Source organism: Podarcis melisellensis, assembly GCF_964234715.1.
Source record: "Podarcis melisellensis genome assembly, chromosome: 16".
In the NCBI taxonomy this organism is placed as follows: Eukaryota; Metazoa; Chordata; class Lepidosauria; order Squamata; family Lacertidae; genus Podarcis; species Podarcis melisellensis.
The window spans coordinates 21,431,777-21,459,379 of NC_138533.1; the positions used below are offsets into that span (position 1 = coordinate 21,431,777).

At 45.8% G+C, this 27,603-nt stretch overlaps 1 protein-coding gene across 1 annotated transcript; it reads right to left on the reverse strand.

The window, feature by feature from the left end:
- Positions 1-2,175: 2,175 nt before the first annotated feature.
- On the reverse strand, positions 2,176-26,037 carry PLBD2 (phospholipase B domain containing 2). The gene is made up of 12 exons (XM_081892407.1): positions 25,769-26,037; positions 23,623-23,716; positions 22,448-22,606; positions 21,042-21,142; positions 18,419-18,633; positions 16,762-16,856; positions 15,061-15,221; positions 14,069-14,164; positions 12,712-12,783; positions 10,672-10,824; positions 8,372-8,534; positions 2,176-6,073 (listed from the first exon to the last, which is right to left on the reverse strand). The coding sequence occupies exons 1-12, from the start codon at positions 25,981-25,983 to the stop codon at positions 5,906-5,908; spliced, it is 1,692 nt and encodes a 563-aa protein (XP_081748533.1). The 5' UTR covers positions 25,984-26,037; the 3' UTR covers positions 2,176-5,905.
- Positions 26,038-27,603: the final 1,566 nt, after the last annotated feature.

The window sequence follows — 27,603 nt, forward strand, 5'->3', positions numbered from 1 at the left end:
CTTGGTGCCTCAGGATTTGGTTGGATCGCCAGCAGATACCCGAGAGTACTAGATCCCAGGAGGGATTGCTAGATTTGCAGGAGGTGGTTTGGGTTCCTGTGCAGCTGCCCCTCGTGGCGAGTCGCTGAACTGCACATTTTGGCCTCTACATGGGCAGTATGGGATGCCCAGGCTGTGTGTGGGCTGGCTCCTGAATAGGAAAGAGTGCCATGGAATCATAGAACTGTAGAGTTGGAAGACCAGGTAATCTAGTCAAACCACCTGCGATGCAGGAATCTTTTGCCCGATGTGGGGCTCCAAGCCACAATTCTGAGATTAAGAGTCTCATGATCGGTCAATTGATCTAAGGGCATAGAAAAAGAGGGCTTCAATGCAGTTTTGAGAAGTGTGGTCTTCCTCAGCTCTAAGTTTATTGCAGCATCTTTTGCTCCTGAATTCCACCACCTGGTTTGACCTTCATCCCTGACTTCTGGCTTATTCCTGCCTCCCGGTTTGACCTTTGTCCTTGATGCTACCTCCTAGCTTCTTTCCACAATGACTTCTGGCTTCCTCCTGTCTTGCCCTCATGTACCTTTCAACCCTAACTTCTGGCTTGCCTTTCAGCTTGCTCTACAGTCTTTCTAGAAAGCCAATTCAGGTGACTTCTAGATAGCCAACGATGTTCAGCTGTGGGGATCTTGTACTTCTTTTTCTTTCAACGATTTATATCTTACAGGATTTATTATTTGAACTGTTATTCTCTGGGAGTGCTGTTCTATAACAGCTGATGTAGTTTTAACCAGTAAACCACCCTGGAGAACTTATCCAGTATGGTGGCATATAATTTTTAAATATTTTTTTAGTAATAATAAACTTATGTAGGTGGTTTTTAAAACGTTAAACAGCTGCTTCAAAGAGGGGGATGAATTTCAGTACAAAGGGATTAGCCCTCTTGTCCCCTACCATAGTCCTGACAAATATCACCCCACCCCCTGACCCCCAGCAACAGATTATCTCCATAAAGCAGGCATGTCCAAAGTGCGTTTCGGGGGCCTAATCTGGCCCACTGGTCGGTTTAAGCTGGCCCCTGCGGCAGTTCATTTCCTGGGGGAAATCCTTTTTAAAAAATCAACAACTTCAATCCTAAAAAAAAAAGGTTAACAACTTTGGTTGGCCCTTTGGTCAGCTCTCATGGCCCTTCACTTCATCAAATCTGGCTCTCTTTGAAAAAAGTTTGGACAGCAATAATCCAGAGACTGGGAGGGTGCACATGGCTCTCGCTGCCCTGGAATTCTTCGCAGCACCACTTCAGCCTTTCCAACTTCTAAACATTCTCCTAGGAAATCAGGACTGAAGTCAGTTCCCCAGTCAGCGTCAGGCAGCCAAGGAACCAACCCCCACGGCTGGTTGTCACAAATAGACAAGGAAAAGTTATTACCAACTGCTTTTTATTCAATATTCACAGAGACCTGGGAATGCAGCGTTTTGGAATAATGGTGTTGCCCTGAGTGAGTCTCCACCCCCTCCCTCTCTCCTCTTCATGTGTCATCACTATGCTTGCTGAAAAGTGCCCTCTGCCTCTGAGCCGTCTGCTCTCCTACTTTTAATGTCTGCCGGGTTCAGGGAGAGGTGAGGTCTGGAATGTTTTCTAAAGACACTGAGTCCGTCAGCTGGTGCTGCTCCTTCTTCATCTCCTATTATTTCCCAGCTTTTCCTCTCATCTGCCTCTGAGCCGTGATCTCCCTCAAACCCCTGTTGTGATTCTGAACTGTCATCATCATCTTCTCTGGAAGGGTCAGGCTGGGGAGGCATCTCCACCATTCCTCCTCTGTTCAGTCCCTGACAGTCAGAATCGTATTGATGGGACAATGAAACAATACTACGAGATCCCAGCTCATGGAAACAAAAAGCTCTGATCCTGAGAATCTTAAAACTGCACAGCCAACTTCCTCTAGATTGGTACACCTGTTTCTGCCAGCATAACCTGAGATGACACTGGCCTTAAGGTGTGCGACAGAAACAGGTAAAATGTGTATGCAAAAAAGGGAAGCAAGGGTGTGTGGGAGAGAGAAGTTTGTGTGCATGTGTGTGTGATAGAGGGGATGTGACTGTATAAACCTAACTGGTGATTTCAAACAATTCCCGCCTTGTTTCCTCTGGGAAAATATCAAAGACCTTGAAGCAGAACATGGGATGTCAAGTTAGTGTTGATATTTATTAAAACCAAAAATAAATCATAACAATAACTTTTGATCATACAAGGCAAGACCAAATTCCCTTCATATAGCTGACCAATACACTCATATACCCTGATCCACAGGGACAGAGTTTATGCTACCAACAGACTGATTCATATCCTTTTTGGCTCAAGTATAAGGAAAAAAGGAGGAAAGACGTCCCTTGCAACTCCTAAGCACTGAAGGCAAATTGCTGTTTTGGGTTTTCCTTTGCGTTTTTCATGCTTGTAATTAGAATATAAAGCCCACATTGGCTCAAGCAGGGGGTGGGCAAGCTTTGTTTAAATAGACACCCCTTCCCCCTTTCTAAACCACCAACTGGAGACTAGTGCAAAAGACAGAGACTGGGGGGAAATAAATTTGAGCCCCGGAAGTTTTTTGGGAGCATCCACACAGAACTGAATTTACAGTCCTTCCACACAAAAATGCAACTCCTGGTTGCTCCAAGCTTTCTTCAACTGAGCAATATATTTAGGGGAGGAAGGATTTGTTTGGTTGTTGCTATAGTTAAACAACTGGAGAGGTGGAGATCCCTCAGTAGTTCCAGATCCATTTCTTCTGCTCATCTTTGAGCTGGAACAAGTAAGCTCTACGTCAGCACTTTCTGCTCCCATGTTGCACTGTGCGCTGAAAAGCCTGCCCCCACCCGATGCCCGTGCATAGTAAATACCAGCTCTGTACTTTATACGTAGAGAGGTCTCTGTACCCATACACTGCATTCACACAGCGGGGGATTCTATTTTTCTGACATTTCCCTAAATGTTAATTCCTGCATTATTGTTCAGCTTCCACCTGACATAAAAAGCACTTCCGGAGTGGTTTATACCATTTTCCCAACATTCCCATAACTGACAATTTCCATGTTATACCTTGAGCTTTCACATGATCTAGAAGCCACTTCCTAGAATATATAGCACAAGTTTTCTTCCAGGGGAGAAAAAGAAATCCACCTGCAGATTAACATGAAAACGAGCTCCAAACTTGTGCTATATTTCACTACAGTTCTGAAAGCTCAAATATAATGCAGAAATTAACAGGGAAGTGTCTGGAAAACGGAACCAAAACTGCAGTGTGAATGCAGCCAGTTGGAAACAGCCAAGAGGCAGATTATCTATCAGAATGCCTGTTAATCGCCTACAGATATTTGGGTTGCAGGGGGAATTTGTGGCTACTCGGTGATGATAGGAAAGGCACTTTGCGCATGCTCGGCAGAATTTGCTTGAATTCTGTAACAAGGTTGAGACACATGTGCCTCTCTGGAAGTCGCTGGGAGCGCCAGCCAGCATGGACAATGGCCAGGGTTGATAGGGAGCTGCAAATCAACAAGATCTTGGAGGATCCCTGCTCTATCAAGTCCAAGGATTTGATAGAGGAAGCAGAGTCAAGGCAACAGTAGCAAAACAAACCATTAGCAAACGCTTCCTGTCATGCCAAGGGGTTGCTTTTAAGGCAGGCAGCCAACTACCTCGCTTTCACACATGCACGTAAACGCAGGAGAGAAATAGCAATACGAAGAAGGGCAGGATCTCATCATTACAACGGCCTATGCAGCCAAGATCTACAGCAAGAAGCGAGCAGCTCTTTCTATACAAAGGGCTGTATTCCCTTCTCGGCAATCTTCCGGGGGCCAGATGCTAGTGTTGGATGGGGCCAGAGGCAAGAGTGGGCAGGGCACAGAGTGTAGATCTTGCCCCTGGACAGTGGGCTGGTTTCTACATGTACTCAGATATACCCCTCTGTATCCAGGCAAACAAAAAAGGGGTATTATCAGACACTAAGGGCACATTCTGGCCAGGCAAAAACACAAAAGGAGGGCTGGTGAGGGGTGTGTCCTGGGGACAGCTTAGGGGACATAAGGAGAGGTCCAGGGGCTACAATCAGGGCCCCCGTGGTGGCCTGAGGTTCTCCACCCTGACTTTCAACCATGTGTATGTACACACAACGATCAGAGAGAAATGGCAATATGAAAATTGGGAAGTCGTTCAGCATGGGAGAGAGATGCTTAGCCCAGGAAGAGCATCCATATAAATAGGTAACGGACTATATAAATAGGAAATGGCTTAGATTTTGCCCAGGTCTTCCCAGAACGATCCTGGGAATCCGAGCCTCTTGTGCGTGTGCCAGGGATCACAGGATAAATGGCTTTGTACTGAATCCCACCATTGGTCTATCTAGCTCATACTGTCTATGCTGACTGGAAGCAACTATTCATGGGTTTAGATGGAGGCTTTTCCTAGTCCTACTTGGGAGATACCAGGAAGTGAACCTGAGGCCTTCTGCACACAAAGCACATGCTTCATCTGTGTCCCCCTTCCTGTTGTAGGAACACAGGAAATGGCATTACACTGAGTCACACCATTGCTCCATGTAGCTGAGTATTGTCTGCACTGATTGGCAGCGGCTCTCTAGGGCTTCAGCCTGTTTTCTGCCAGCCCTACCTGGAGAGACCATTGGGGATTGAAGCTGGGCCCTTCTACATGCCAAGCATCTGCTTTACCACTAAACTACAACCCTTCCCTACTATGTCCATCTCTGCATGGGAGATTTTGGCGTTGTCTGGGAAAGCCATGCCGGTTGGAGTTAAGTGTGCAGAACTCAGGCACCCACACCTTTGGTATACGACCCGCAAAGGAAGGTAAATCCCCAAGAGTCAGGGCTGCGCATCTTCCTTCTACAAAGCCCTTGAGAGCTCAAGACTCACATCTGAGCATAACAACATAAGCAGCTGCAACCAGCGAGAGCAGCTGTAGGAGCTCAAGAGGTTTGAGAGGCAGGAGAGAGGTTTGAAGTCTTGAACCTTGCAGGGAGATGGGTTGGAGTTTTTAGCTCAGAAAGCAGGAAGAAGCAGCTTGGGTAAGGCAGAACAAATCTCTCTCACTCGCCTAGGCAAGGGGAGAGAAAATGGGGAAGCTCCCTCCCTATTATCTTACCCACACACTCAAGTCCTGAACTGCGGTGTATCTTGTGCTAAAACGAGCTAAATATTCTGTAGCACGGAGAACAGAATCTTGCAACCAGCGCTGGTTATGATACAAGCCGTTCCACCTTAATCTGCATGGCTGATGCTGCAACTTTGAGTAATTTTTGAAAGTTCTTATAGAAATAGCAAGGAATTATGCATGGCGTAATTAATGGAGGGGTAGGAGATGGAAGAATGCCCCCCTTTTACTTTTTGAGAAATCCCCTTAACTCTTGTTTTTTTTGGCTGTTCTAGGGGGAAGTGTGATTTGGCTAAAACTGGGGGGGGGGAGTACAGTTCAGCAGGTGAGGCTTGTGGATTTCACACACCCCTCCCGCTTCTCCCCCCACCCCCAATAATTCACTTTACTCCTGAGCACCAGCAATCTTAATTCAGCCACCATCTGGCTTAATGTGCTGGAAGCAGGCGTTTGGCTGGACTCTTTCAAGGCTTATTGTTGCGTCCATATGGACTAGAAACTTTGAAAAGCAAACAAGCAAACTAACAGAAAGTTGGGATTTGCAGGCAGCCAAATCCAGCACTCCCCCCCCCCCCCGGTGTCTCTGTGGAATCGAATAACCCCGATTGCATTCAATCATAATCAAGCACCTTTGCTCTTTCGAGAATAAAAAGCGACACGCTCACCCACAAAGCCCCACAGCACCAGCTGGGGTCTTGTCGAGCATGATGGGAAAAGTTTGAGACACACACAGAGAGAGCCCATGAGGCATCAGCCCCAGCGGACCTGGATGGGCGAGAATTTCCAGAGGTCAGGATGGCCCATATGTATCAGATTGCGATAGGGAGAGGTGGTCCATTGGAAAGGAGGTAGGTTGTCCCAGGTTGGCCCGCTGGTGGCAATGAAACTGTAGTTCTTGGCCATCTCAAAGGAAGTGACCTGGCAAAAGGAAGAAGGTGAGGTAGAGTCACAGACGCAATGACCTGTGCTAGCGTTTCCCAAAATTGCTGCCTCCAACCACTTGAAAACCAAATCTGGCAGGATGGTTCCTCAGATGAAGGAGCAGGATTTTGTCTACGTTTTAATACAATCCACCGCCATCTTGATTCGTGGTTTATTCTTATTGTGAACATGAGCAGACATTATTTTTTCCTTGCTGTTACATTTGCAATGGAAATATCTATCAAAGAATAGCTGTTTAAAACTGACTCCCCTGCAATTACCTTGGGGTGCCCCCAAACCATTTGGCCCTAACTATCACACTTTAACCTCAGTTATCTTAGCAACCAAGCCACCAGTGGGGGCTGCTGACATTCTTTTCCCATCTGTGTCCCTGGAACATCTCAAGGAGATGCTCGGCTTCACCCTGGTGTTAACTCAAAACACAGACATAGCAAAACATCCCAAAGGACCAGTTGTGCCAATTTCAGGGTCAGACAGGGAAGGAATGCAGCGTAGGAGTCATAAAAATGGAGGCACACAAAATCAAGCCTAATATATTCTATCCAAGGGTCCTTCTGGCAGTTCCCTCATTGTGAGAAGTGAAGTTACAGGGAACCAGGCAGAGGGCCTTCTCGGCAGTGGCACCCAACTTGTGGAACACCCTCCCATCAGATGTCAAGGAGATAAAGAACTACACAACTTTTAGAAGACATCTGAAGGCAGCCTTGTATTGGGAAGTTTTTAATGTTTGATGTTTTATTATGTTTATATGTGTGTTGGAGGCCGCCCAGGGTATGAATAATTAAAATATTGTTTGTTTGTTTGTTTGTTTGTTTGTTTGTTTATCAATCAATATCATAATCATCAAGGTTAAATTACTAGCTGGTACGCAGGCTGTGACCCTACCTGCCTGCAGACTGTCTCGTCAGAGTGGTGCATGCTCTGGTTACCTCCTGCTTGGACTACTGTAATGTGCTCTACGTGGGGCTGCCTTTGAAGTGACCTGGAAACTGCAACTAATCCAGAATGCGGCAGCTAGACTGGTGACTGGGAGTGGCTGCTGAGACCGTATAATACCGGTCCTGAAAGACCTACACTGGCTCCCAGTACGTTTCCGAGCACATTTCAAAGTGTTGGTGCTCACCTTTAAAGCCCTAAATGGCCTTGGCCCAGTGTACCTGAAGGAGTGTCTCCACCTCTATCGTTCTGCCCAGACACTGAGGTCCAGCTCCAAGGGCCTTCTGGTGGTTCCCTCACTGCGAGGAGTGAGGTTACAGGGAACCAGGCAGAGGGCCTTCTTGGCAGTGGCATCCAACCTGTGGATGCCAAGGAAATAAACAACTATCTGACTTTTAGAAGACATCTGAAGGCAGCCCTGTTTAGGGAAGGTTTTTAATGTTTGATGTTTGATCGTATTTTTAATATTCTGTTGTGGGCTGCGCAGAGTGGCTGGGGAAACCCAGCCAGATGGGTGGGGTATAAATAATACAGTGGTACCTCGGGTTAAGTACTTAATTCGTTCCGGAGGTCCGTATTTAACCTGAAACTGTTCTTAACCTGAAGCACCACTTTAGCTAATGGGGCCTCCTGCTGCTGCCGCGCCATCAGAGCCCGATTTCTGTTCTTATCCTGAAGCAAAGTTCTTAACCTGAAGCACTATTTCTGGGTTAGCGGAGTGTGTAACCTGAAACGTATGTAACCTGAAGCGTATGTAACCTGAGGTACCACTGTACAGTACTTTATTATTCTTATTAATAATAAAAAATATTGTTTGTTTGTCAATCAATCAATATCAACACCATCAACGTTAAGTGTAATTAATATTGAAACATGATTAAAATCAAAAATTTCTACGTCAACTGTGAGAAGAGGATGCTGGACTAGATGGGACCATCGGCCTGATCCAACAGGCTCTTTTGATACAGTGGTACCTTGCAAGACGAAATTAATTCGTTCTGCGAGTTTTTTTGTCTTGCGAATTTTTCGTCTTGCGAAGCACCCAAAATCCAACCCCCCAAAAAAAAGTTTTAAAAGTTTAACTTACCAAATGGCTGCAAAAGAAGTTTTGGAAAAGCTTCAAGAATCACCAAAGTCTTCAAAAACCTCAAAAAAGGCTTTTAAGAAAAAGGAAACAAACTTGCAAGACGTTTTCGTCTTGCGAAGCAAGCCCATAGGGAAATTTGTCTTGCGAAGCAACTCAAAAAACGAAAAACTCTTTCGTCTTGCGAGTTTTTCGTCTTACGAGGCATTCGTCTTGCGAGGTACCACTGTATTATGATATTCATAACCCCATACCTTCATATCGGTGCCTCCGTGTGGCCTCTGACGCAGGGCCCCAAAGGGGTAGGTGCCATTAGCAGGGTTCAGATCTGAGCGGGCGGCAATTGCGTTTTCGCCGTTCTGTGGCGGATCACAGCCTTGGCACCAGGACAGTGGGTCCTTCGGGAAGTTGTTGTACCTGCACGGAGAGTACAGGGAGGATGTGAATGGGGACAGAACAGTCAGGGCAGTCTGGGCTTCAAGCCATGGTGTAGTGGGAGATACAGAAATGCAAGGGCTCACTGTGATGGTCCTCTTAGCTACTCACCCAAGGAGAGTCCAAAAAAATTGGTCACTATGTTGGTCCATATACACATATAGAGCTCCAAAGGAGATGGAGCAGGTGGAATTATACCAAATTCATTAGGATCAGCTATCGCCTTTGGCCTGGATGGTTTTGGAAGATACTTAACTTGCAAAACACAGTGAGTTTGGACAAAAGGTCCTCAGCCCACTGAAACGCAACCTTTCGCTTTTAATTGGAAACGCAAGCCATCTTGTAAAGAAGGGTGACCATCTATATACCACTAGCATGAAGCGGGAACCCTGTGCAAGAAAAGGAAAGAAGTACCCAGCCTCTGCTTGATTGTATTGCTTGTTCTCCTTATCAACTTCTTCAGTTGACAGAGCAAGGAGTCGTCGTCAATTATCCTGTTGTTCCAGCAAAAAAATGACAGGACTGCTCCTTTTCTGAACATTTCCTGGAGCTGTGCTTCCCCACAGGATGAGCTTCGGGGTGAAAAACCCCCGTCTTTGTTGGGGGAAACACTTGTGTGGACTGGGAAGAGCAAACTAAGGAGCTGCTACAGCAGAGAGACCCGGCATGAATCCGTATACAGGCTAGTATAATACTGGGAGAGCATTATCTTTTTGGCATCTGAGCCAAAGGAAGTAGGGGGTGGGTGGATTGGTCAATTCCCATTCTGTGTCAGTTTCACATGCACTCCATCACAGGCCCCTCCGCTCCCATTTTCCCCAATTTAAAAAGACAGAAAAATGCATGCAAAATTTGAATTTGACTATATGAACTTTGCCCCAAAGGCAAAGGGCTGTAGCTCAGTGACAGAACACCTGCTTTGCATGCAAAAGGTCCTGAGTTCAATCCCTGGTATTGCTGGCTATAGCTGGGAATGTCCTTTGTCCAAAACCCTGGAGAGCCTGGTCTGCTGGTCAATGCAGTGAATACTGAGCTAGATAGAGCAATGGTCTGACTCATACAGTGGTACCTCGGGTTAAGAACTTTGCTTCAGGGTGAGAACAGAAATCGTGCTCCGGCAGCGCAGCAGCAGGAAGAGGCCCCATTAGCTAAAGTGGTGCTTCAGGTTAAGAACAGTTTCAGGTTAAGTTCGGACCTCCAGAACGAATTAAGTACTTAACCCGAGGTACAACTGTATAAGGCAGTTTCCTGTGGCTTCTAAAACATTCATTTTGAAGGCATTTTAAATACACCTTCCTGCATGTTTTCAATGCCTTTCGCCTCTTCTAAAATATACATGTTTGTCTGCTTTTTCCTGATAAAGGCACTTAAAAAAACAACAACCTGAAACTACACTGCAGTAACTCGGAGCGGGGCTTTTAGTATAGCTGCCACTGTTCTGTGGAATAGTATTCCTGTCACAATACTACCCCACAATCTGCACTTTCGGGAAAGAGTTGGTTTTTTCTTCTTCAGACAGGCTTTCCCAGCTGGATAAATGGGCCTTTACCATGAAGCTTCACTTGTTATGGTTTTAGTCTTGTTTTAAATGTATCTGTTATTTTCATGTGTTTTTGTTTTCAATTACTTTATATAAAAATTGTGTTGAGATGGTGGTATAGAAGGCGATTAATAAATTTAAGTGTAACAGCAACAGCAATAATAACAACAGCAATAACAGTAGCAATGGCAATAATATTGATATAATTAAATAAATAAATAAATAAGCAGTAGTAGTAATAATAATAATAATAGAAAATTTGGGCAATCCAACCAATGGCTATGATTCGATTTGCAAATAAGCATGGGACTGACAAATTAAATGGATTCAATTTACAGTGCAGAGTGAGCAAAGATCTTCTCCATCCCAACCAGGGACAGTGTTTCACACGAGCCGGTGAACACCCAGTCCAATTTCTAAGTCAACGTTTTCTCCAATTCATGCCTTGCTCCAAAAAAAAAACGTGCTGTCCAGCTTGCAACCCAACCCCATTTCAACAGCAAGGAGACAGCCGTGTAGTATCCATTATTTGTTCATGCAACTCCCAGCCTGCAGGGGGCAGCACGGCTGGCGTCTTACCTCATGAGCTGGATCATCGAGCCCATGTCCCGGACCAGCGTCTGGTTGCGCCGAAAAATCTGGGCTCGGGGGTTCTTCTCATAAGTGAACCAGTCGCCATATTTCTGAACCAGCTGAGGAATGCCGCTGGTGTTGAAGATTTCTTTAAAATACCTGGGTGTGGGGGAAAAAGCCATTGAGCAATGTTGGGGGGCTAGAGGGGAGTCTATCCTTTATTTGTTGCATTTACAGCCTGAATTTCCTCCAGGGAGTTCAAGGTGGCACACATAGTTCTCCTCCCCATTTAATCCTCACAACAACCTTGTGAGGTAGGTTAGGCTAAGAGAGAAAGCAACTGGCCCCAGGTCACCCAGTGAGCTTCACGGCCGAGTGGGGACCTCAATTCAGGTTTCTCCAAGTCCTAGTTTGGCACTATAACACATTGGCTGGTGTGGGACTAGATCAGGGCTCAATCCAGAGGTTATCCCTTAGCTCCTGGAGGAGGGTTTCTCAGCGACAGGACAAATTGTAAGGCAAAGCTTCCAGCCAGCATATACCGTATTTTTCGCTCTATAAGACGCACCAGACCACAAGACGCACCTAGTTTTTGGAGGAGGAAAACAAGAAAAAAAATATTCTGAATCTCAGAAGCCAGAACAGCTAGAGGGATCACTGTGCAGTGAAAGCAGCAATCCCTCTTGCTGTTCTGGCTTCTGTGATAGCTGCGCAGCCTGCATTCGCTCCATAAGACGCACACACATTTCCCCTTACTTTTTAGGAGGGAAAAAGTGAGTCATAGAGCAAAAAATATGGTAACCCCTTGCTCGTGGGATTTGTACTGGCTGTCAATCAGATACCGGGCCAAATTAAAGGGGCTGGCACGAATGTAAGAGCCCCCATACAGCTTAGGACCAGGTTACCTGAGAGACTGCCTTATCCCTTACACACCCAGTAGATTCCTGTGGTCTGTGGGAGAGTCTCTGTTGCAATTTCAAAAGATCTCAGAAGTCCACTCTGCAGTAACTTAAAACGGCTCAGGACCTCAATACCTCAAGGACTGCCTCTTTCCATATGAACCTACGTGGACCCTGAGATCATCTTCTGAGGCCCTCCTTTGTGTGCCTCCTCCTCAAGAAGGGTGGCAACAAGAGAACGGGTCCTTCTCTGCAGTGGCTCCCCGTCTGTGGAATGCTCTCCCCAAGTAAGTTCGCCTGGCACCTTCATTATACATCCTTAGGCAAAAGCTTTCCTTTTTCACCAGGCCTTTGGCTGATTGACATCCAATGCCCTTTTAAAATGTGTCGTGGAAGGGGGGATTTATTGGGTTGTTTTGTTTTTAATTATGTATTCTGTGTTTTTTATACTGTGATTTTGGTTGTGAACCGCCCTGAGATCTACAGGTATTTAATAAATTAATAATAATAATAATAACAATATAAATAAACAAATCAGAGGAGTAGGGCTTTTAGCGTGGCTGCCCCTGCCTTGTGGAATAAGCCAGGCACCTACTATCTGCACTGTCTTGAAACAACTGAAGATGTTTTTTTTTCCAACAGGCTTTCTCAGCTTGCTGGATGTATCTTTTCCATGAGTGCCTGCTTATTAGGGTTTTAGTCTTGTTTTAAAGGCATTTGTCATTTTCGACACAGATGCCTTTTGCCTCCCAAGGGAGCAAGACAGAGATCAGGCAGTGGAAGGAGCCAGGATAGCGAGAGGCAAAGAGAAACATGATTTTGCATGTATGTATGGTGGTCTTTTATGCAATGTGACGTGCACTTGTTTTTATAAATCGTAGTTTAGCAATTATTTATTGCTAAGAGTTAATTTCTGTTTAATTATGATCTGCTGATATTTTGAGAGTTAATTTTATTGTGTGCTATTATATTCTAACAGATTACAGAATATTACTTCATTTGATATAAGTCGATCCATTGGATCGGATTATGACAAGGTGTGCGTTCTTTGTTGTATATTTTGCTGCTATAAACCGTGTTGTGTGTAGCAACAGAGAAAGGTGGTATACTAAATAAAAGTGAAATGAAAATGAAATGAAATCCTTACGGCACATTGTAGCTCGCCCAGTAGCCTTCTTGGTAGAGCAGTTCGGTCTTGTCGTCAAAAACCACCATGCCCCTGGAGAGACCAAAATATTGTTATTTCGAGATCAGGGGGAAAGTCAGGCACTCAAGTCTCAGTGCTGGGAAGACCCCGCAAAGCTCTCATCTCCTCCCAGGTGCTGTGGGAAGCTTCCTTATACCAAATCAAATCACTGGTCCATCCAGTTCAGTATTGACAGGCAGCTGCCCTCCAGGATTTCAGGCAGGGGGTCTCGCCTATCTGGAGACCCCCCCTGGGGATTGACCTAAGGCTGTCTGCATGCAAAGCAAGTGCTGGAACCATTGAGCTACTGCCGAATTAAATAGTTGAATTAAATAGTAAACTGTCTAATAATAGTGAATCAAACGACTGCCCTATCTAGTTCAGTACTGTCTGCCCTGAGGGACGCGGTCTAAAGGCGTGAGGCTAAGAAAAATTGCCCACTCTCCTAGACAGTATTTATTTGGCACTGTGGTCTAAACCACTGAGCCTCTTGGGCCTGCTGATCAGGTCGGCGGTTCGAATCCCTGCAACGGGGTGAGCTCCTGTCTCTCTGTCCCAGCTCCTGCCAACCTAGCAGTTCGAAAGCACGCCAGTGCAAGTAGATAAATAGGTACTGCTCCGGCGGGAAGGTAAACAGCATTTCCGTGTGCTCTGGTTTCCATCACGGTGCTCTGTTGCGCCAGAAGTGGTTTAGTCATGCTGGCCACATGACTAGGAAAGCTGTCTGTGGACAAACACTGGCTCCCTCGGCCTGAAAGCGAGATGAGCGCCACAACCCCACAGTTGCCTTTGACTGGACTTAACCGCCCAGGGGTCCTTTACCTTTACCTGTCTGCCCTGACTGGCAACAGCTCTCCAGGGCTTCAGCCAGGGTTTTCTCCCCTAGCCATACCTGGAATTCAACTAGGGGGCAAAGCAGATGTTCGCCCACTGAGCTATACTGAGTCAGACCACTGATTCATGTAGCTCTGTATTGTCTACTGACAGGCAAGGTTTCAGGCAGCAGGTCTGGAGGTCCTGGGAATTGAAACCTTCTGCATTCAAAGCAGATGATCTGCCACTGAGCTATGTTTTTTCTTCTCCACTTTGTGACAAAGTGTGGGCTATAAAATCGATGCAAGGCTAATAATAATATAGTTTATTGGTTCACAGCTGCTTGCACTTATCCTAGCTCAGTAAGCCAGGATGCTGGGCTCAGTGTTACCTGTGAACCTGGCCTCTATTAAGCAGGGAAAGCACAATATTTAAAGGTGTGTGGAGATGAGGGCGAAGCTGGGCATCCCTGCTTGTCCAACGAGGTACAGTTTAGAGCACTTACGGGATCTGCTCCAGCACCGTGAGGACTCCCTTCTGGAGGCTGGCCTTCCCTGGGACGAAAGATTTGTAATCCACGATCATCCATTGGTTATTGTACCTGTGGCAAAGAAGCAGAACAGGTGAGTGCCAACATGCACAATGCTTTTGGAATTAAGAGTGGTGTGAAAGTGGCCTAGGGCTCCCTGAATCAAACTGCTCCCTCTCAGCCTAATCCACACCTTCTGTCTGCAAACAGGGATAACAGCACTAGTCTACCTTGCAGGATTGTTGTAAAGGTTTTAAAGATGAAACACGCATGAGCATGATTTGTCCATCTTGCTTCATTTCCCGTGGTCTATCCCGGGCAGCAAAAAACTACTCCCACCAGCTTCTCTCTTTTTCTTATAATATTTTTTATTAATTTTCAATTACCATCCAATAGCCTCCTTATAACAATTCCAATTATAATACAATTACTAATACCTATCATTCAAATACTGAATTATATAATTTAGGTGCCCTCCAACGCGTGCTAGAATTGATGGTTTGATGTTTTTCTTTATTTCTGCGTTCCGAAATCTTATTAATTCCAATTACCTTTCGGTCAATATAATAATCCCTTATGCAACAACTGCAATATTAATAACTTCTATTCGTGTTGACACATTAAATGATTTCTAGAAATACAAGTGAGGCACTCAGGCTATATCCTTGTTCTTCCTGTGTGTGGCAATTATTCTGCCTGTGGTGTTTCTCCCTGTCCTTGTAAAATGTTATGTCTCTCTTTCCCCCGGTTGTTGCTGTTCTACACCATGCCTTGGGCGGAGCTGATAGCCCATTGTGGTTTCAGAAATATCTCCATTGCTCCGTCCCATGCTTCATTGTTTCGCAAGTTTAACAACGCCAGCTTCTACCTGATCCCGTAAAACTGGAGGCGCCATTGGGGATTGAACCTGGGACCTTCTGCATGCAGGACCTGTGCTCTACCTACGGAGCTACGGCTCCTCCACTCACGTGCCGCTGTTGAACTTCTGGAAAATGGCCGCCCACTCCATTCCACTTGTGGCCAGCCGGTTGGCGACGATGTTTCGCAGCCACTCTAAGACGCTCTCCTCGGGTTGGATGAACATCCACAGGCTGCTGTTGCTGTTCCCAATGGTGGTTTCCAGAGATACCTGCAGAGGGAAAAGGCCCTGAGCAAGCCTTGCATCTGGGATCCCCAAGATGTCTGATGGGGGGGTTCCCAGATGCAAAGCTCAGTGGGAGGACACCTGCTTTGCATGCAGAAAGTGCCAGGTTCAACCCTTACGCCAGCCTTTCTCAACCTCTCAACCTCCCCAGATGTTGGACTACAACTCCCATCATCCCTCACCACTAGTTCTGCGAGCTAAGAATTATGGGAGTTGTAGGCCAATAACAACTTGGGAGCCAAGGCTGAGAAAGGCTGCCCTATGGCATCTCCAAATAAGGCCGAGAGAAGACCCTGTCTGAAACCCTGGAGAGCCCCTGCCAGTCAGTGTTGACGATACTGAGTCAAATGGACTGATGGGTCTGAACCCGCACAATACAGTTTCCTATGTTCCTATGAGATTATCTGCAGGACTTCAGTGATTTCTAAAAGCGCAGAAATAAAGCAATTTGCTTGCTGTTTTCCCAAACAGGAGAAATTTTCAAAGGCTATCAAGGCAGCCTCTGTGTCCTTCAAAAGGGCAAATGATAGCTCAGTTGGTTAAAGCATAGTGCTGATAATGCCAGGGTTGCAGGTTTGATCCCCGTATGGGGCAGCTGCATATTCCTTCATTGCAGGGGGTCGGATGAAATGATCTTCAGGGTCCCTTCCAACTCTGCAATTCTATGACTGTCCCAGTAGCACCAATATGACTCTCAACCTGCGATCTGGAAGTGGGGATTATGTCCCTGGTTCAATCTCTAGCATTGGGCTGGAAAAGACTCCCTGTCTGAAATCCTGGAAAGCTGCTGCCAGTCTGTGTAAACAATACTGAGCTAGATAGACCAAAGGCCTGAATTAATCGATATTTTATATTCCACCTGAATTGTGTTTGGCCTGAGTGCAGGACCTAATAATAATAATAATAATAATAATAATAATAATAATAATTTATTTGTACCCTGCCCTTCCCGGTTCAAAAACTGCGCTCAGGGCTGCTAACAACAAATTTAAAATGCTTCATTGTAAAAGCAGCATAAAATACAGTATAAAAACATGAATAACATTAAAATTCAAAGTTCAGAAATCCATTTAGGGGAAATCCATCTAATAAGCATTAGATAATCAGCAGGGCTAGCTGGCTGAATTAGTCCTACTTGGGCCGGCGAGGAGGCCAGGGGAGAATTGGCTGTGGGGTCTCAGAGCGAATAATCTTCATAAAAGGGGAGGGGGAGGGAAGAGAAGGGAAATAAAAGGTCAGGCTGAATTCAAATTAAAGGCCAGGCGGAATAGCTCTGTCTTACAGGCCCGACGGAAGGTGGTTAAATCCTGAAGGGCCCTAGTCTCATGGGACAGAGCATTCCACCAGGTCAGAGTGCAGGACCTACTATTCTGCATGCTACTAGCTATATTTAGCCAAGTCTCTTGAGGTTCCAGTTTGAACCCATCTCAGATGACATCTGCAGCAGAGGAAGGTTCTGTATGCTGGCTGTAGGTCAAACAACTCTTCATCTAGGACAGCAGTGGAAGAGACAGGGGCCACTCACCAAGCCGCTACTCAAGATGTAGAAGTCATCGCCAGAGAAGATGGCACCTGGGTAGGAGGAGAAAGACTGGACGTACCCAGGGATCAAGCTGTCACCTGGGGAGCCCAATTGCAAGCAGTCGTCAGCGCTTCCATGGCAACAGACACCGCCCCCTCCCCCTCCAGTAAAGACCTTTGATTCTTATAAGAATAAAAGAAAATCATTATAAATTAGTTTGGAGATGGTATTGTTATAAGAATTCTAAGGTCCCAAATATAAAATAAACGTTCATAAATGTACATGACAAACACATACCTAAGTATATAAACCATGTGTCTGAAATAGTACAGGAGAGCAATCCTGAAGCCAGTTTGACTTCCCCAGTGACCTCAAATATTCCTCTGCAGTATGGGAGGCAAATGGGGAAACCCCCCTATTGTCTCTTTGCTCACAAATCCTGTCTTAAGGGTGTATTTGTGTATGAATAGGGTGAGCCTGTGGCCTGGATTCAGGAACTGAGTATTTACCATCACAAAAGAATGACCAGGCTGCCCAGGCGGAGCAATCAGTGGCCATTATCAGGTATCCCGATAAACAGGATTTTTGTTGGAGACCGTCTCCTTCTGTGATGTATGTATGATGTTTTGGGGGGGGTGGTCTAGAGCTACAGGGTGGGCAATTTCAAAAGTCTATTATAAGGGCTTGCCCACCATTGTTTGCGGTTTCTCTCCTCCCTCCCTGTGTGTGGTGAGTGGGGACCCTGTTGCAATAGTTTAATAAAGATCAGGCTTATTAGCTGCTTTGATTCTCAATATTCTCTGGTTGGCCTCTGTTATTTTCTCCTACTTAAGGACTCTATATGGGCTCATGGATACTCCATAAGGGAAAAGGAACAGTTTTTCCCTATACCAGTATTTAACACCAGTTGGATTAAATCAAATAAACAAGGAATATTTGGTGTTATGTTGGAGGGAATGCCAAGAAACTGGGAATTACATTCACATGTGGTGCAGGTGTAAATATGTACAATTTTTTCTGGCAAATATTGTAAATATTTGTAAATATGTACAATTTTTTCTGGCAAAGGAGATAACAGAAATCATTGGGTTAAAGCTGGACCAAAAGTCCAGAGGTAGCATTATTATCAATTTACATTGGGGTGGAAGATTTGCAGACTATGAAGGACTTGCTCACAAATTTATTGACAGCTGCATGAATTATGATAGCTAGGAAGTGACAGGGGCAAGCAGAATATAAAATGGAAGAATGGTATAAAGAGGCACAGGATATAGCTATTAAATGATAAATTAACATGTGCCATTGAGGTAAGATGGGGAATACGCAGAGGAAATGATTTTGAGGAGATATGGAAGGCGTTTGTAGAATTTGTACTGTTAAAACGGAAAGGGGTCAAACCATCGCAAGAGGTGTTGACATTTTGGGAGGTTGGATAGTTACAATGGAACGGTCTCGGTGGCGGGGTGCACATTTTTATTCTTATTTATTTATGATTATTACTTTGTCAAAAAAAGAAAAAAAAGAAAAGACCTTTGAAAAGACTGATGGATCATCTCTGAACATTGGCCATGCTGACTGGGGCTTATGAGCACTGTAGTTCAACAACATCTGGAGGTCAATGGTCCCTTGCTCCACCCCATATCCTTTTCCTGCTACTCACTGCGGGCTGAAGTCCGGAACGGCAAAGTATACTTCTTGAGGATGCGTAGCATGGACTGGTACGTATTCCAGGTGTCGTGGGAGACAAGGAGGTCCTGGTTGCCAGGCAACAGCTTGATGAATGCCGAGCAGGATCCAGAGCCAAGGACCCGGTGGCTTCCAGATTTGTTGAAGGCCGATTCCAGGTCTTCCAAATCGCCCCCCAGCTGGAACAAACTAGCAGAGGTGATTCATATGACGATGATTTTAGTTGTTATTTATTTCACAAAATTTACATGCTGCTTGATTGTAAAAGAAAAAAAAAGAATAACCTCAATGTGTTTTACAACAAGAATTTAAAAAATCATTTTTTTTTAGAATTCAAGATAATTAAAAGCAACGACAAGCTAAAAACCAGACTAAATCACGTGTCAACGTTCCACACGTCTGCACAGGATGAACTAAACAGGTGCCGAAAATGAACGTGCCTGCCTTATGTCAGTATGCAAGGAGTTCCAAAATATGATGTTGATTATGGAAGATTGGAAGAAATTTAAAGACTATCTACAGAAATATTGCAAAATTAATGAATGTTAGAATGATGTCGGATAGAAATTAAGTGGTTTCCAGCTGTAATGCTTTAAGAGAATATGGGGGGGGGGAAGGTTTAGAGACAGGTTAAAATTTATTGATAAGGATTTGCTGAGCTAACAATTTGAATTGGAATACAAAAAAGGGAGGTATGAGGAGGTCTGGGAAATAAGTTAATGAAAAATAAGTATTGGAAACTTTGTGTTTTTAATTATTTTTATTTTTGTATTTTTGTTATTCTTTTTTTGATTTTTATTGTATAATTATTGAAAACTTTAATAAATATTCTTGGGGGGGGGGGGGAAACCAAAATATGATGTTGATTATGTATTAGATTTCTTACCTGCCTTTTACCATAAGACCTGAGGGCAGGTTAAATCCTCTTTTAAAGCCATCTAAGTTGGTTGCCACCACTACCTCTTCCAGGGGGGATTATTATTAAGGTTGGGCATCCCACACCCAAACCGTGTACGGTAGTTCTTTTTTGGGAAATAGGCAGCTTCAGCCAGCATGGCCAATGGCCAGGGATGATGGGAGTTGTAGTCCAACAACATCCAAATACAGTTGTACCTTGCTTTACGAATTTAATCCGTTCCGGAAGTCCGTTCTTAAACCAAGGTGTGCTTTCTCATACCAGCGGGACTCAATTTACCAATGGAACACACACAATAGGAAGCGGAACATGTTCTACTTCCAAGGCAAAGTTCACAAACCAAAACACCTACTTCCAGTTTTGCAGCGCTCTTAATCCAAGTTGCTCATAAACTAAGCTGTTCTTAACTGGTACCACTGTACTGGGGATTGTTAAGTAGGGAGGGATGCAATTGCACAAATCCTGCTTGCTGGCTTCCCAATGGAGCATCTGGTTGGCCACAGTGAGAACAGGAAGCTAGGTCAGATGGTCATGTTGTGCGGATGCCTGATGATCGTCTTCCAAAGCAACTACTCTATTCTGAACTTAAAAATGGAAAGCGTAATGCTGGTGGTCAACAAAAGAGGTTTAAAGACTGTCTCAAGGCAAATCTAAAAAAATGTAGTATCAACACCGACAACTGGGAAGCACTGGCCTGCGAGCGCTCCAGTTGGAGAACAACCTTTATCAAAGGCGTCATGGGCTTTGAAGACACTCGAACTCAGGATGAAAGGGAGGAATGAGCTAAGAGGAAGGCACACTTGGCAAACCCTCACCATTATTAAAACTCCCATCCAGAAACCTATGTCTCTGCAGTGGAAGGCTGTGTGGATTCAGAATTGGCCTCCACAGTCACTTATGGACTCACTGTTAAAACCGTGTTCATGGAAGACAATCTTACTTGGCTACGAGTGATCACCAAAGAAGAAGGAAGAGGTCAGATGGGCTACTGACCTATGTTCCTATGTCTTTTTACCTATGCCTGTATTATTATTATTATTTATTATTATTATTACAATTAATTTACCAACCTCTTTCTTAACCCTAGTCTCAAGGAGATTTATATGTCAGGTAATTAGAAACAGTTAAAAACCTCAAAAGCAGCAAATACATTTAAAAACAAGACTTGAACCCTAATAACTTATGGTAAAGACCCAAACGGTTCCATTCCTTACACTCTAGCTGCTTCTTAATGAGGGATAGCGGCTTAAAATTCATCGTAGCCAATGAAACAAAAAAGAAACACGTCGCACATTACACAGGAACAAACTCAAATATTCCTCAGCTGCAGTCTCCAGGAAAATCAGCTTGTCAAAAAAATTAGGCTTCCCAACTGGTTGTTGTTTTTTTAAAAAGCGAAAACTTTTTTTCTCAAAATGGAGTGTAGCTGATGGCGGTAGGACTTGATGTGTGTACTTGTATCTGTGTTGCAGGTGTGTTGCGTGCAGTTGTCGTGAGTGCATGTGTGCACACTAGTGATATGTCCACGGTGCCCAGGACAGTTTAAATATGGGCCCAAAGAGGTTGATGACCCCAGGCTTAAACATCATGTGTCACTGTCAGTCCTGTGCAGAATCCAGGCACCCGTGAAATGTCCCCATGCCTGCATTGTCTCACATGTGCAAAAGAACCACAGACTTACAGAAAGCCAAAGGGTGCGATGGAGAACTTGCCGATCGGGAAGGCCACCCGGCCGTTATAGCCATCCTCAAGTCCCTTCAGCTGCAGCAGGGTGAGGCGTACCTGGGCATTTTGATGGAGAACACACAGGAATCACTCCCAGAGTCAAACCTTAAAAGCAGCCAAGAAACAATCCGAGACGTAGTTTGGTCCTCGGATCAGGAGAAAAGAAAAAGCTAAGAGCAATTACGCTGCCATATGGAAGGCAATGAACCCGCCAGCTTGCAGACTGAATATTAATTCATTCAAACAATTGCACAAGACCAAACTGACCAAAATTAGCAACCATTAATGTTCATGTTATAAGGTGTTATATCCCAGGGTCTTGGGACTTGAAGGAGGGACCCTGCAGCTGGATAATATGTGCTTTTTAGTGGCTAAGCGACTGGTTTTTCCGGAGGTGGAAGGACCCTTTCTTCTCATGCAGCATACAAAAAAAGGGACTTTTGCTCAGAGGTGCAAAGAGCACAATTATTCTGAGTTCTGGGGTTATTTGTGTGGTATGCATGTCATGTGAGCTCCACTAGAGCCTTCCCAATGTCACAATTAAAATGTGCGCCTTGTACCCACCAGATGTCAGAGAGAAAAATAACTACCAAACTTTTAGAAAACATCTAAAGGCAGCCCTGTTTAGGGAAGCTTTTAATGTTTAATAGGTTATTGTATTTTAGTGTTTTGTTGGAAGCCGCCCAGAGTGGCTGGGGAAACCCAGCCAGATGGGCGGGGTATAAATAAATAAATAAATAAATAAATAAATAAATTATTATTATTATTATCTTTAAACCTAGTTTTAGTGGGTTGGCAACCCTAAAAAGAAGCACTAGGGCCAACTTGCACATTTGGCAACCTAGTAAGTTACTGTTTGTTAAGAGGCATTTGTGCTTATGATATACAGTAGTCACACACAATGCTTGTAAAAACACAGCACCACATCTCTTTATTCTATTATATCCTCGTAAAAGTTAAGTTGCCTTTTTAAATCTGGCTTGTTGTTTAAAAGTTCACTGCACAGTTCCACCCACAAAGTGGGCCTTGAAACCACCACTCAACCCCCCTCTCCTCCTTCTGATTCGTGGTTTTCATCACACAGTGCCTGCTTCTGCAAAATGCTATCACAAACCGACACGCTTTTGCTGGCATGTTTTCGTTTCCCTTTATTGTGGTTTAACCAGGGAATGATGGGAATTGTAGCCCAGTGAGGGGAACAGGGTGTGTGTGTGTGTATCTCCTGACAACTCTCAGCACTCTATAACAAACTACAGTTCCCAGGATGCTTTGGGGGAAGCCGTGCCTGTTTATAAAGTGGAATGATACCAATTTAAAGGTTTGATGCAGGTGGCACCCCAGCCTCAGAACAGAATGCCGCACCTGGTACCAGTATTCAGAATCGTCCGCTGCCTCCATCAGCTGCATCATCCAGGCGAGGTTGGCTTCGATGTATTTCTTCAGCTTCTGGCAGTAGTTGGTCTGGTACTTGAACGGCCCACAGTAGCCCACCATTGTGTTCATCCAGTGCATGTAGATGAGCTGCAAAGGCACAAACATTTAAGGCAGCTGAGCTAGATCCACAGCGAAAGGCGGCTGTAGCTCAGCAGTAGGACATGCTTTGCATGCAGAAGGTCCCCGGTTCATGTCGGACTTGTGTTGGACCAAGCTCCTCCAATGTGATTAAAGACCTGAGCCTTTGAGGAGGCTCCAGGCACATTCCCCCATTACGCAGAGTATCCAGCACGCAGGGAAGGACGAGAAATATGACTCCAAGCACTGCACAGTGGCATAAACAGAAACTAACAGTTCAATCCCCAATGGCATCTCCAGGTAGGACAGGAAATGTCTGAAACCCTGGAGAGCTGCTGCCAGTCAGTGTAGACAATACTGAACTGGATAGACGAGTGGTATGACTCAGAGTAAGGCAGCTTCCTATGTTTAATTCACCCCCATTGGCCAGGATTGGGACCTATAACTTAAGTTAGGTACAGTGGTACCTCAGGTTACATACACTTCAGGTTACATACGCTTCAGGTTACAGACTCCGCTAATCCAGAAATAGTACCTCGAGTTAAAAACTTTGCTTCAGGATGAGAACAGAAATCGTGTGGTGGCAGCGGGAGGCCCCATTAGCTAAAGTGGTGCTTCAGGTTAAAAACAGTTTCAGGTTAAGAACGGACCTCCAGAACGAATTAAGTACGTAACCAGAGGTACCACTGTATGTTAATTTTAATATCCTCCCGAGTAAAACCTTCCATATTCGGTGGGAGTTTGGAAACCTTTCCTGAATCTTTCAAGTTCATTCAGAACAGGCATGGGGTAGCTCCTTGCTGCTCCAGGTAACATGTAACAATGGCTTCCGGGTCTGGCACTCTGCCCGTGTTCAGAGACCACCGCATCTGTATTCACCCTCCATAAGTGCCATCATGGAAGGTGAATTTCTAGGTTAATGCTTGCCTCAAATGGTTTTGTCCTGAGAGAGCTGAAGTGATGGGATAAGGGTCTTCAATAAAGCTGGAAAACGTGGAGGGTGGAGGCCGTACGCCAACACTTACCTGCTGAGACACAGCTGCTTCTGCCAGCCCTGCCGCGTAGGCCTGGAGGCTGTCATTATACTTCTCATTGGTGGTTAGTTCCAGGGAGGCCCATCTATAAATGAGACAGAAAGAGAGAGAATAAAAAGTATTGAGAAGACCAGCGAAGGAATCCATCTGTCAAGTTTCCCCTCCTTGCTCTACAGCACCCTTCTGCTTGAGTCCTTAAATGAGCTCCCCTGTCACACTTCAAATCAGCTTCAAGCTTCTAGTCCAGTCTTCCTCAACCTCGGCCCTCCAGATGTTTTGAGACTACAATTCCCATCATCCCTGACCACTGGTCCTGCTAGCTAGGGATCATGGGAGTTGTAGTCCCAAAGCATCTGGAGGGCTGAGGTTGAGGAAGCCTATTCTAGTCCTCAGGATGAAGGCTTCCTACCAACTCCATGACCCGGGGTCATCAGCTGTCAAGTTTGCCAAGTGTGGAAAATTCAAATGCAAACTCAAGACCCATCACGTGAACTTTAGTGTGAAAGAACTTCAGGCCTGGAGGAGCCCAATCCTGCCCTCCAGAAATCTCTAACTGGCCCTGGGGACTGTCCCCAAGTCATACCATCTTCACAAATACACCTTCTCTCCTCCGCCCCAGGCCGCATCATCGCTCCCCAGATTTGCTTCACAACCTCCTGGAGTGTTTTGTTTTGCCCGCCTGGTATATGTCCTTAAAATCTGATCGTGCCTCTTGCTTGCCTGAATAGAGAGGGGTGTGTAAGTGTGCTGTGCCTGCTTTGGCCTCCAGCGCACGGTTTACAAACGCTTCAGGTTGCGTTTTTTCGGGTTACGGACGCACCAAAACCCGGAAGTACTGGAACGGGTATTTCCGGGTTTCGGCAGTCGTGCATGCGCAGAAGCAGTAAATCACGCTTTGCACATAAGCATCGAATCTCAACCTGCGCCTCTCGCACGGATCACGTTCGCAACCCAAGCATCCACTGTACTGAAATTTAACCAGATGGTTTGGCACTCAATCCATCTTCCCAGGGAACTCTGGGAATTGGTAGTTCTGTGAGGGGAAGGGAGGGAGATGGTGTGTGTGTGTGTCCTAACAACTCTGAGACCTTAGCAAACAACCGTTTTTAAAAATAGCCAGGGATCTGGTAGAACAGTTCCAACTACGGTACACATTAAACGGTTTGGTCTTTTTTAAGGGGAAATAGGATCAACTGAAGAAGGGTGAGATGAATTAAGAAAAATGAAATGTGGATCTCGCTAATGGAGTCAGTTGTGTTGATAACAGGTTATTTTAAAAAATGAACACTGTAAAGGAAAAATTAGTCCATTATTATATATTATAGGAGACTGAAGAATATGTTGAATAGAAGATTCTTAATCCCATTGTAACACAACTTGCCCTGTATTGAATTGGTGTGGGTGTTTATAGGAACAGTATGTTGTGTCGAATTCGAGGTAATCAATGTGTGCCAGCATACCCAATAAGAGTTTCTCAGTAGTCCTACTGGGGTCAGCAAACCGCACTCCTCCCTGCTGCGTCCTGCTTTTGAATAAATGCCGCACATAACTTACTTAAGACTCTGGACTTCATGTTAAGTCCCTTCTGAGTCTTGTGACTGTTTACTTTGAAATGTCGCAATCCGACCCTTTCGCTTTAGTGGCGCCTTCCTGCTCATTCTACCCAAAGCGGCCCTGGATTCCTGCCCCCGAGGGCACCGCTTTTTGCAGCGCAGTGTGGCACGCACGAACTTCAACCCCACTGCCTTCATTTTGCACCTGCTCCGGGTCTGCGCGCTTTTGCAACGCGGCCCCTTTGCGCGTTTACTCGGAAGTAACCCCCTCCAACAAAACAAAAACACCCGGTGTTCATTTGAGCTTGCACCCGGTAAAAACGTGCACGAGAATCGGACGCTTGCAATGCGCGTTTACTCGGAAGCAACCCTACTGCCTTCCTTCCTCTGGGTTTGCCCATCACAACACGCGCGCCTTGCAAGGCAGTCCTAGCAGCCTGTTTACTCGCAAGTAAGCCCACCTACGCCCAACAGGGCGTGGTCCCAACAATAAAGGAAACCCGTCTAGGACCGCAGCCTTGCCCCAGACACCGATCTGACCCGCTGCAGTGGGCGGACACCCGTCTGCCTGCCTGCCTACCTACCCGGTCTCCCGGATGCCCTCGGTCAGGTTAGCCCAGGCGACGGCCGCGGGGACCCAGCCAGTCACAGTCTCCAGCTGTCCGGAGACGGGATCCAGCACCACGGAGCAGCTGCGGGTCGGTTCCGAGCCGGCGGCGGGGAAGAAGGGAGGCGGCCGGGCGGCCTGCTGCGCGATACCGGGCAGGATCAGGGTCAGCAAGAGCGCAAGTCGCGCCATGGCCGGATCGAGGGACGTCCCCACCGGCCCAGGACGGAGGCGCGTCCAAGTCCCACGTGAACTGCTGATGCAGCCGGAGGAGGAGGAGCGCCGAGGAGAGACGGCCCCTCGCCGCGACCGGCGCGCTGTCCCCGCCACGGCCCCAGGGGGGAGCCCCAGGCCCGCGATGGCGAAGGATCGGAGCGCGCGTCTACATGCCTACCTCCCGTCCCAAGGTGAGTTGAGTGGAAACTTCGGCACTTGGTGAGCTTAAGGTTGTGGCCGCTGAACCTGGGCGTCAATCCCGCGCAGGAAGCCGCCTTCGTTCTGAGTCAGCTTGGTATTGCCCGCACGGACCGGCAGCGGTTAGTCAGGGTTCCATACCCGGGCGTTTTCCCTAGAGCTTCCTGGAGATTGAACCCGGAGCCTTCTGCGTGCAAAGCAGGTGCTCTAACCAGGGCCGGATTTAGCTTTGATGCACCCTAAGATACTGAAGGTAATGGGGTACTTTATAGGTCCAGTTGTCCTTTGTCAACAACAAATTGTCGTTTTTTGTGTTTAATATATGCTCTATGGTAATCTATGGGTGCTGGAGGAGACTCTTGAGAGTCCCATGGACTGCAAGAAGATCAAACCTCTCCATTCTCAAGGAAATCGGCCCTGAGTGCTCACTGGAAGAACAGATCCTGAAGCTGAGGCTCCAATACTTTGGCCACCTCATGAGAAGAGAAGACTCCCTGGAAGAGACCCTGATGTTGGGAAAGATGGAGGGCACAAGGAGAAGGGGATGACAGAGGATGAGATGGTTGGACAGTGTTCTCGAAGCTACCAGCATGAGTTTGACCAAACTGCGGGAGGCAGTGGAAGACAGGATTGCCTGGTGTGCTCTGGTCCATGGGTCACGAAGAGTCGGATACAACTAAACGACCAAACAACAAATATGTATCTAAAGCCATTTGCACATAACAAATTATGTACATCATAGGAGCCTACACAACACAAAACACTGTTTCTGTATGTAGGTTTTATTTTATTTGTTTTTTTATCTTATATTTTGGAAATGTACATCCAGTGTTTTTTTACTTTAAATTTTTTGGGGGCCCCAAGAGAGTGGGGCCCTAAGCTATAGCTTGTTTAGCTTATACGTAAATCCGGCACTGGCTCTGACCACTGCACTACTGTGCTTCCCTTGTCATCATAGGGCGCTTCCTTATACTGAGTTGGGCCATTGGCCCATCTAGTTCAGGGCTTCCCAAACTTGGGTCGCCAGCTAATTTTTTTGGACTACAGTTCCCATCATCCCTGAACACTGGTCCTACTAGCTAGGGATGATGGGAGTTGTAGTCCAAAATACAGCTGGTGACCCAAGTTTGGAAGCCCTGATCTAGTTCCTTACTGTTGACTCTACACTGACCAGCAGTGTCTCTCCAGGGTTTCAGACAGGCAGAGCAGATGCTCTAACCACTGAGCTGCAGCCTTCCCCCAAATTCACTGAGACTAGATGGCTTTTTGAGAACCCTTCTGTAAAGAGAGGGCTCTGAACTTAGGTGATTAAGCCCCTGCCTGGGAACAAACATTCTTGCCTTGTGTCTAACATATTTTTTCCATCTCAGTTCATTTCTCCTGGATTATTTTGAGAGA

Bases quoted from the DNA above. Each gene is read 5' to 3' on its own strand.
- PLBD2 (XM_081892407.1), bottom strand. From the start codon at position 25,983: ATGGCGCGACTTGCGCTCTTGCTGACCCTGATCCTGCCCGGTATCGCG. The intron at 23,717-25,768 runs GTAGGTAGGCAG...TCTCATTTATAG, and splicing joins GAGGGCATCCGGGAGACCGG to ATGGGCCTCCCTGGAACTAA. The intron at 22,607-23,622 runs GTAAGTGTTGGC...GTGCCTTTGCAG, and splicing joins AAGCAGCTGTGTCTCAGCAG to CTCATCTACATGCACTGGAT.